Source organism: Arachis stenosperma, chromosome 10, assembly GCF_014773155.1.
Source record: "Arachis stenosperma cultivar V10309 chromosome 10, arast.V10309.gnm1.PFL2, whole genome shotgun sequence".
NCBI classification, from domain to species: Eukaryota; Viridiplantae; Streptophyta; class Magnoliopsida; order Fabales; family Fabaceae; genus Arachis; species Arachis stenosperma.
In genome coordinates this window covers 4,817,566-4,828,963 of record NC_080386.1, presented here as the reverse complement: position 1 = coordinate 4,828,963, position 11,398 = coordinate 4,817,566, and the positions used below count along the sequence as shown (strand labels likewise).

Below are 11,398 nucleotides of genomic sequence, written 5' to 3'. Positions count from 1 at the left end.
ACTACTTAGCATTTTCTATACATACATCACTGAAATAATTAAGTAGTTGTTATTATTATTGGTCAAAACATGGCTTCATTATTCTCTGTTGTGTTGTGTGTGTTAGGATTAGTGATTGTGGGTCACGTGGCCTATGCCCAAGACTCACGACAAGATTACCTTGATGCTCACAATGCAGCAAGATCCGAGGTTGGTGTTCCAAACTTGTCTTGGGATGACACCGTTGCAGCCTATGCACAAAACTACGCCAATCAGCGAAAAGGTGATTGCCAATTGGTCCATTCCGATGGCCAATATGGGGAGAACATTGCAGGGGGCAGCGGTGACTTTTCCGGCACGGTTGCCGTGAAATTATGGGTGGACGAGAAGCAATACTATGACTATAATTCTAATAGTTGTGCGAGTGGTCAAGTCTGTGGTCATTACACACAAGTAATTTGGCGCGATTCGATAAGACTTGGATGCGCCAAAGTAACTTGTGATAATAATGCGGGCACTTTTATTATTTGTAGCTATGATCCACCTGGCAATATCATTGGCCAAAAGCCTTACTAATATAAATGATATTGTTGTTGAGGAAGTATATTTAAACTTTCATTTGATATAATACTGCCAGAATGAGTTCTTAGCTGTTATTGATTAAGGATGCTGATTTAGCAGTAACAAGGCAATAATAATAAAATCGTGAGTTTATGTGTCAAGGTTAGTTATATTATTAATAGAAAAGTATATGTAAATAATCTCTAATAAATTAATTAATTTTAGAAAAAATAGATAAAAGTATACCCAGATTTTCACACGGAGTATAAATGTATTCCTCAATTTTTTAATGAGTCATTTACACACATGAATTTAAAATTTCATTGTCAATTCTATCTTTTCGTGGCTTGAGTAAATTTTTCGACGGTGGTGGAGGCAGGTGGCAGGGTATTGTATGATGTGGCCAATTTGAGGTGACACTGTGAAAAATAGAAATATTCATTATGAAATTCGTTGAAATAAATATAATAAAAGGGAATAATGAAATCACTGTTCATCCTCTTCCTTCTCTAATTTTTTCGAACCATATAAACCCTTGATGGCATATTCTTAAAGGGCTTCTATGGAGGACAGCTACTCACTGTAATAGGTCAAGATGCGAACAAACAACCAGATTTTCCCAATTGCTTATGACGTGGTGGATTCAGAAACTAGAGATAACTGAAAATGGTTCTTGGAGTATTTACACAATGACTTGGGCAACTACAAGGTTTATGGTTGAAACTTCACTGGTGACCAACAAAAGGTATGCAGTTAGTTGTTGTTAACATGGTTCACTACAAGAAAATGGAACATTTGTAACAAAAATTTTGTATCAAATTTAAAATTGTTACAAAAAAACAATTTTTTGTAATAATAATTAGTAATTATTGCAAAAGAATAATTTTTTGTAATAACATTACAAGTTGTTACAAAACATGCTAATATTTTGTAACAATCTAACTTTTGTTGTTACAAATTATGTTAGTTTTTGTAACGAACCTTTGTTTTGTTACGAAATATTATAATATTTTGTAACAAAAAACAAAAAAGTTGCAAAAATTCGTAATATTTTGTAACAAAATATCTTTTTGTTTCAAAAACTCCAATTATTTTGTAACAAAAAATTAATTTGTCACAAATTTAACATTATTTGTAATAAGTTATTTGTTTATCACAAAATATAAATATATTTTATAACAATTTTTTTTTCAAAATGTTAAACACGCTAAAAAAATTTGTTTATATAATTTTTTTATAAAAGAAAATAAATAAATAATAAATATTTTATATATCTTACTTTTAAATATTTAGATTTTTAACCTTATTTTATAAATAAAAGAGAATTAATTTAATTATTATAAATTTTCATTAAATTAGTATTTATTTGAAGATATATTTTAAGTTAGTAATTAAATGGCATTTCAAAGATAATTACTTTATATTTTTTAGTTTTAAATTATTACTTTATTTTATTATTTTATTAATAATTTCACTCTAAATAAAATTTTAATTTACACTCCCAAAACATTAAACCCTAACTTAATCCCAATTTTACTTAAACCTAATTTTCTACCTTTATCCTCTAACACACAAACAGCAGCCACACAGCGGCCACACCCCTCACTCACTCACCTGCGGTCACACACTCACACTCGATACACAAAAAAGAAACCTAACAACAATTAGAAAAGAAATAAAAGAAAGAAAGGGGAAGAGGGGAAGCACGAAGAGGGAGAAAGGGGAGAGAGAAGAAAGGAGATCCGACGATGAGAGAGGGCCGCGCTACTGCCACCGCCAGAATCGCGAGGAGAGGGAGTCGCGCCGTCAGCTGCGTCGCCATCCGTGAAGCCATCGCCGCCAGTCGCGTCGTTACTATCGTTGCCGGTTTTCACCACGCCTCGTCACCACCGCCGCACCGTGCTCCATGCCGTCGCCGCCACTGTTTGTCACAAGAGAAGGACGCACGAGGGAGGAAACAGAACCTCGAGGGAGCTCAGCCACAGAGAGAGGAGACACGCATCAGATCTGTCGCCGTGGGTCCGCCCATCGCCAAACCACGTCGCCGTCTGTGAAGCTGTCTCCGTCGCCGCTGCCGGAGGTTGCCATCGGAGCCGCCGCTCCACTTCTGTCATTCTTCTTTTTACAGTGAGTTGCCCGCGCCTTGAACTGTGTTTGTTTTTTGTAGTTCCACCTTGTCCTAGGTTCCCAGCAGCAATGTCTGCAAATGAGTGTGTGTGTGTGTGTTTTTTTTTCTCCTTATTTGTTCATTGGGTCAGACATGATACTAATTGGTTGTCTTTCTTTTGCTTGCCTAATTTAGTAGTTTTCACCATGGATAAGACCATTCTAATGGCCTAGTCAGTTAATACCATTGTTTGCTCTTTTCAGATTAGCATCAACACCAACCATGTTCAATAGCACACTCACAAAGGATGAAGCATTCTTGTGTCCTGTTGATGGATCCATTATGATAACAGGTACATGATGAGGTTGTAGCTGAATGTCACTATTCTAACTGTAAGACATCATAGTTGTTTGAAAGCTTTAGATTTTGTTTGTAACATGCTCTTTAATGCAAAAGCCCTTTTGAGTTATCTGTAGAGATTGGTATTGCACATGCTTCTTCTTGTGAAACTATAATGAATCTTGGAGAATGTTAAAAGGAGGGTTCAAACAAAATCACTTAGCCATGAAACCTGATATACTATGTCAAGGAACTACTATTTATGCCTTAACCCTTAGCTGTTAGACTGAGTGGTTTTCCTTACTAGCTTGTTATTGTATTGGTGGTCATGAATTGTTTTTACTATTTCCTGTTTGTTAATAATTAACATCCATGGGTTTTGACAGACACTTTTATGTTATTTTAGTTTGGTTTTGGTAATTGAAAAATAATTTGTCATGAATAAAATGAAATTTTGAATATTTAACTCACTAATTGTTTATGAAACATCTCTATATGTGAACAGTGAGTTATCTGCCCTTCAACCGGAATGCATTCAAAATTTTCACAAATGCTGGTGGACTTGGAAAGACTGATATCAAAGACGTATTAGAGCGAGCTGCTGATATATACAATCAATTTACAGCTGAAAGTTTAGCAAATTCTGAGAGAAAGGCTTCATCATCTATTAAGCAAGTTGATTACATGAATATATATACATCTGACTTAGTAAAGGCAGTTCGCAAAGCAGCAGGAAGCATAGGTATGGCTTGATATTAGTATGATAATAAATAGTTGTTTGGTAAATGAAGTGGTTAATAATGGAGTTCTAATTGGGATATATTATGTGTTATTATTTTTATTGTAGCATTTACAATTTTTCTTCTGTCGTTTTTTTGAATGTTCTGATCCTATTTGCTAATCTTTTATATTGCATTGTCTACTGACAGAGAAGCCATTAGGTGGTTTCCATATAGTTGTTGATGCAGGCAATGGGCCTAATGCTGAAGTGCAATGTGCATTTGACTCTTTCTCCAAACTTAATATTTGATGTTTCGCTTTGATAATTAATCAGAAAAAGGTTCTGGAACCACTCGGAGCATTTACTATCAGTAGTCAATTTTTGAAGCCTGATGGCATTTTCAATTTCTGTTGTTTCAATTATGTTTTAACAGAAAGTTGACAATTCTATGGTGCCTTATTATTTTACTCTAGTGCCTTATTATTTTGATTCTATTTTTTGTATTTTTTTGGTGATTTTGATACTTTTTGTTTTCTTAAATTTTTGTGTTTTTAGGTAACTACATCATCATTATTAACATAGAAATATTAATTCAATTTTGTTATTGATTTTGTGTTTTTTACAATGCATTGAATTAGGATAGTTTGTATTGTGGAGTTATAGAGAACCGCCTTGGAATTTAGTTTACATAGAGCCCTTTGAAAGTGATAGTCGCTGTGATGGTAGGTTATGGCATAAAGGCTTAGAAATCTAAGTTAAAGATTCAAGTACAACTTCAAGAGGCAATGCAAGACCGTGAGGAGCTAACAAAGGAAATAGATGTGCTCAAAGAAAAACTTAAAAAGCAACAAACGCGCCAAAAGGAAGAATAAGCTCGAGTGAAAGCTCAATTGGAAGCTCAACAAGCTGTTGTGAACTCTCTCATAGCGTGCTTTGACAATGAAACAAACTAGACCTTAAAGGTACTCCTAAAGTTGCTTATGATTTTAATACATTTTCGTAGATGATTCCCATTTTATATTAGTATATTTTAATTTGTATATGGATCTATTTATCACATTTTACTTGTGTCATGGTTGAAAAATGACAAATGTTCTATTATTTGGTTTGATAAATTTGGTTGGGTATGGCTGAGACATAAGTTGTGAATTGGTTGTGTTTGTTGGAACCGTGGACGGTGGAAATATCCAAGTTTTAGGGGAGGTTTTGCCGAAATTTTTCTAAACATTTTAGATAAAACTTAGTGAAAAATAATAATTAGTGTTATATCTTGTTTCTAACTTTTTTGTTTCGGTTTTTCTTATTTACAGGAGTGCTGAAATGGTGACCATATGCTACTTTGAGGGCTCAAGAATGTTTTGATGCATAGAGACACTAATCTATGTTAGAACTTTTATGTTTTGGTTGAATTTTTATGTTAGAACTTTTATGTTTTGGTTGAACTAATCAATGTACTCACTAGTTAATGTTATTTTGTTTCAAGACAATTTTAGCTAAAAGGATTTTGTTTGACTTATGTATGTTTTTGCATATTATATACATGTAAACTTGCTTATTAAAATCGTTAATATATTAGTTAATTTAAAAAATAATTTAGTAAATTATGCATGTAATTTGTAATAAAAAAAGTTATTATAAAATAATTAATTTGCTTTTGTAACTAAAGAAAAAAATGTTACAAAATCATGTTACATTTTGTAACAAAATTTTTTGATAGGAAAAAAATTGACTGTCACAAAAAATACCTTCAAGATCAAAATTTGTTACCACTTTTGTAACGGCTTCTGGTTTTTTGTATCAGAAAAAATTGTTACAAAATATGGTATTGAATTGTAACAGTTCCATTTTTCGTTACAAAAAGTTTTTGTAACGGGACTTACTGCAATGGACCTTTTTTTGTTACAAAAAACTTTTGTTTCAAAATTTTGACGTTTTGTAACAATATTTTTTTGTTACAAATGCGCATTTTTCTTGTAGTGGTTAGAACTTCAATTGTATTAACCACTCACATATTAATTAAACAGGGTTTGATTTCAACTATGCAACAAGTTATGCCTGGAGTTCATCATCGCTTATTCTGTGCTATGCATATTTGGAATAATTTCACAAAGAGATAGAATGACAAACAACTCAAAGGAGCAGTGTGGGAGTGTTGTCGAGCCACCACAACTCAAGAATTTGATGCTGCAATGTTGAGGCTGCAACAGATTAATACTGGAACATGGGAGTATCTGAACAAGCTTGATCCGAAGCAGTGGAAGAAAATCAGCAAGTAGAACTGGAACAATGGCTGCAACTCAAAATTAGTTACTTTAGACAAAGGAGTTTTTTGGGTTTGGTGTTCTCATTTTGACCTGTAGATTTTTTATTGGAGTTTAAAAAATTGTTGGTATCATTTCATGTGTTAGGGTTCATATGATTCGAAAAAATTAGAGAAGGAAGAGGATGAACAGTGATTTCATTATTCGGTTTTCTTATATTTATTTCAATAAATTTTATAATGAATATTTTTATTTTTCACAGTGACACCTCAAATTGGTTACATTATACAATACCGTGCTATTTGGCCTCCACCACTGTCGAAAAATTTACTCAGACTATGCAAAGGTAGAATTGACAACAGAATTTTATATTTATGTGTGCAAATGACTCTTTAAAAAATTAAGGAGTATATCTGTTCATTGTGTAAAAATTCGGATGTACTTTTATCTATTTTTCTTTAATTTTAAATAAATATAATTAATAATTAATAATTTTATAATTTAAAAAATTAAAATAATTATTAATTAATAATTAATTAATATGAAATATAATTTAAAATATTTGTTAATTTGTTATTGGTTAAATTCTTATTAGTTACCTAACGAAATTAATTATCAATCCATCATGTACTATGTAGTGATATTATTCCGTGTAATATGTTGGTTAAACTCTATGTAGTGATATTTTTCCGTGTAATATGTTGGTTAAGCAGAAAATTATATGTGGTGTGTGTAATGTTAATTATATTTATGTGAATAATATTATGAGATTAATTTTAATTATAATTAATTATAAATTTAATGTATTTTTTATAATTTTATGAATTTATTTGAATTATATTATTTTATTAATTTTATTTTTTGTAGAATAAAAAAATAGAAAAATAAAAAATGAGAGAAAAAAGAAAAAAAATTGTTAATTTTGGAGAAATGTTTTTTACTTTAATTGTAATAAAAAATATCTTGTGACACATTAATTGGTTTGTCAAATTAGTAATATAAAATATAAATTATAAGTTATATGTAGAATGGGAAGGATAGAGAGAAATAGTGAAGTGGAGAAAGGTAGATAAAAAGGTAAAAGAAGAGAGTTTAATAATTTTGAAAAAAATATTTTATTTTAATTTTAATGAGAGAGTGTCATGTATTGGTTGTTAAATTAGTAATATAATATAACTATATTTTAATTTTAATTTAATTTTAGTTATAATTAGAGAATATCATGTTGCATATTTTAATTTATAATTAGTCATGGATAATGATATAGGAAAGTTTTCACCTGTTCCATTCCACTTTATTGGAACTAAGCTATACCAAATTTAATCATCGTCCATTTTATGAATAAAATAAATGAAAGGATCAGATTTGGTGGATATAAATCTTTGTGTGCATAACACGATATGGATCAGGGTGGAATCAGACTGATTGATCCATTTACCCATTAACTGACCATAATAAAGTCTAGCTTGTCCTAATGAGTTTTTAAGCCAGCCGTGACATTAACGTGAGTCGATCACGGACGATATTGTTTGTTTAGGCTAGTGGAATTAGATGGGCCACATTCTGGACCGTTTTTTTTTTATTATTATAAAATATAAAAAAATATTAACCATTGTTATTTTTTAAATATAATTTAATCATATGAGTACAATCATATGAATACATACAATTTTATAAATCCTTAATTTAAATTATATTTATTTACATTTTAAATTACAAACTAATACAAATTTTATAATTTAAAAATCTAATTATTTAAATAAAATTAAATTGATTAAAATTTATAAAAATATATTAATACAATTTAAATCGTATTAAAACATAAACAAGTTTGCTGAGTTTATAAACAAATTTTACCTAAATAAATAAATTTAGTCAATGTGATAGGTGAATTTTGTGTAAACTTTATGAAAATACAGTAAAAGAAATTAAATCCTAAAAAATAACATATTTTTTTGAGAATTAAATTTTTTTATATTTTATAATAGAAATAAAAAATCTGATTAACATATTCTAGATAATTTTTTTTTGTGTAATTCGAATTGTATCCCTTATAATTCTAATGAGTGTAATTCGAACTACCCTGGTCAATTTGCATGCATAATTCGAATCAGGTAAATTCGAATTACGTATGAATTTTGGCTGCATATTTCGAATTGATCAATTTCGAATCACTGTTGCTTTGTAATTCGAATTAGTTTGATTCGAATTACATAAAAATACGCTTCTAGTTGATCAATGTTACATTTTTTGCTTTGATTGAATCATGTAATTTCTCCTCTATTCTGATTTAATAGTATGATTTGCCCTTATTATTTAGAAAACTCTTTTCCTCACTTGCCATTGTAAAATACTTCTCTTCAACAGCTTGAATCTTACTCATATATATAGAAAGTAACAAGGTTTTATGATTAAAGTTCTCTCTTCATAAACTGTGCTTAGTTACCACAGTTTATGCTCATCTTGGTCACTTTATAATAAACCGTGCTTATCTGTCACAGTTTATGTGTAAAAAATAAAACGTGGTAATACATAATAATGAATCAGGACACCCAAGTAAAGGAATTGCAATTGTTGCATTTGAGTAAAGATTTTTTTCAATCATTTTATTTAAGTAAATTGCTAAATTTATTAAATATTAAATAAAATAAAAAATTATTATTTACAATATAAATTAAATAAAAAATATAAATAAATAAATTCATCATTTTTTAAGAAAATCTTTACATATATTTATTCACCGTATAAGATATACAATGCAGAGGTAGAGACAAATTCTAATGAGACAGTAGCGCAAGAGAGGAAATTATATGTTATGTATATGATATTTTTGAGCAATCAAGTAAGAGTTGTTGAGGAGAAGAGGAGAATATAGGAATGGAAAGAGGACAGGAAGTAACTATCAAAAATGACCAATATTATTCAATGAAATAATGTTTTGAATTATCACACTATTAAAGAGAGCAGAAATATTTTCATGGGGTTATGGCGTAGAATTCTTACACAGGAAGTTGGGTTCTTATATATAGATATAGAAAAGAAAATGTTAAGTCAACGTGACATTTGTTTAACTTCGTAGAATAACTGCATATGTTGTGTTAGATCTTAGTGACAGGGTAAAATGAAAAGAAAGAATTGGGCACCTCATTATAAAGAAAGAATAGGACATGAAACTCATATATATTTTTTTAATTTATTAGATATTAAATAAAATAAAAAATTACTATCGGTATAAAATAAATAAAAATGTCTAAGTATTACATTAAGAAAAAATATTATTACGACAGAAATTAAAATTACAAATTAATTAAAGGGACTATGCCAATTTAATTATGGTGAAAAAATAGAAAAAATCAGAATCTAAATTTATTAGATATTAAATAAAATAAAATATTATTAATTACATTATAAATAAAATAAAAAATATTCAATACTTTTAGAATTAAAGTAATTAAAATCTTAAAAATAAATAAATAAATATTCATATACAAAATTTAATAATTATAAAAATTGGTTAGAGAATAACTGAACACTTTTGAAAAATAATAATAGGAATAAATTAAAAAGATAAGATTGGAGACCAAATTTATATATTTTTTTTTATATATTGTTATAAATATACATGAGATATGTTGTACATTTTTTTATTTGAGACTTTCATGTAATATTTAAATTTATTTAGTTTATTAATATTATTTACCCTTTTTATAGTAGGCCTTTGTATCCAGTTGAATCATGTATATAGATGTTCAAATCCTAAAAATTTTAATAGTAGAGATAAAAAATTAATATTCTATCACTTGAACACTACTCACTGTTTCAAACATACAAGGCCAGTCCATAATAATCCAATGCCATTCAGTTCATCGGCTTAGAGCTGTTTATAGCCAAATACAATTATGCTTGTCCTCTTCTTCACTGTCCGTTTGGTATTTTGCCTTCTTAGCTTAGGGATGAATTTGGAATTATAGTATATAGAATACGACAAATAAATTACCTGCAACCGTTATGTTACTGGTATAGCTTTGTTCCACTATAATACATTGGAACATGTGAAAACCTTCCAATGATATATAAGAGAGATAGAGTGGATGAAGGAATGCGAGAAATAAAGAAAGGAAGAGAAGAGATCGAACTCTTTAATTTTTGGAGAAAAGATTTGATTTTAATTGCAACGAAGATCAGATGTGCATGTGACACATTTTAGTTGTAAAATTAGTAATATATAATAGAATAATAGAAAAAGAAATGAGAGAGAATAACAGAATTCTTTAATTTTTGAAAGAAAAATTTAATTTCAATTACAATAAAAGAGTGATGCGTCGCACATTTTAATTATAAAATTAGTAGAATATAATAGATAACAGATTTCTTTAAGACTATGCACTCAATGCTTATTTAGAGTAATATGAACAGTGTTAGAAATATAATTATTAATATTATTTTTTCTCATCAGTTTAAACTTTTAGGATGAATAATTTAATGACATAATATCAAAATTCTATGTTTAAAAGATTAAAAATTCGATTATTAGTAAATTTCAAAAATAAAAAAATAATATAAAACGAATAAAAAAGGAAAAAATACCTATACAAAAATTAAACAAATAAAAAAAATATTATTTAAAATAAAATGATATCCGATCTTTATTATTGGTATGTTATCTTAAAAAATAACGAAGTTATAAACAATTGAATTGAATACTTAAATTATAAAATAACCTGATATTAGTAAAATATTTAGTTGATCATCATGATTCATTGTTTACAATTGAGTATATATCCAATAGATTAGAGTCATACTCAATACTCGATAGTAATTAATTGTTTCAATAAATTCAGCCAAATCATATTTCTTTTTCAATGAATTTTGATATTTTCAAGTCAACAAAAGATTATTTACCATATTTTTTTTTATCATATTTTGATTGTGGAACAAAACCAATAAAAAATAGAGAATTGGCATGTTGGTTTAAATATAGGATAAAATCAAAAGAATTTATCACTTGTTAATATGAACAATCATCAATCAAATTAAAATACATTACATCTTTAAATTATTTATCTATCTAAATTTTAATATTAGAATAATTATCTACACACATAGTAAAATAAAAATATGATATATTCATTATTCACATTTTTTTAGTATTTTTATTGATTATCTATCTATACTTTTCTTTTCTCTAAATGATATAGACAGAACCAAAATAAACAAAGATGGTGATTTCTTTTTAGACGTGATAGTAATAATAATAATAATAATAATTTAATCTAGTCTTCCTTATGAAACAATTTTATATGTTAATTACGATCCCTATAAATTCGTCACAACTGTAGCAACATTTTCACCAAACAAACACTTCCCACTACTTAGCATTTTCTATACATACATCACTGAAATAATTAAATAGTTGTTATTATTATTGGT

General features: G+C 28.3%; 1 protein-coding gene across 1 annotated transcript; it reads left to right on the top strand.

Moving 5' to 3' along the window:
• LOC130956228 (pathogenesis-related protein 1B-like) lies at positions 1-658 on the top strand. The gene has a single exon (XM_057883275.1). It carries the CDS (start codon positions 70-72, stop codon positions 553-555), a length of 486 nt encoding a protein of 161 aa, XP_057739258.1. The 5' UTR covers positions 1-69; the 3' UTR covers positions 556-658.
• Positions 659-11,398: the final 10,740 nt, after the last annotated feature.

What these genes read in the sequence shown, in the direction of transcription:
- LOC130956228 (XM_057883275.1), top strand. Translation starts at nt 70, where the DNA reads ATGGCTTCATTATTCTCTGTTGTGTTGTGTGTGTTAGGATTAGTGATT.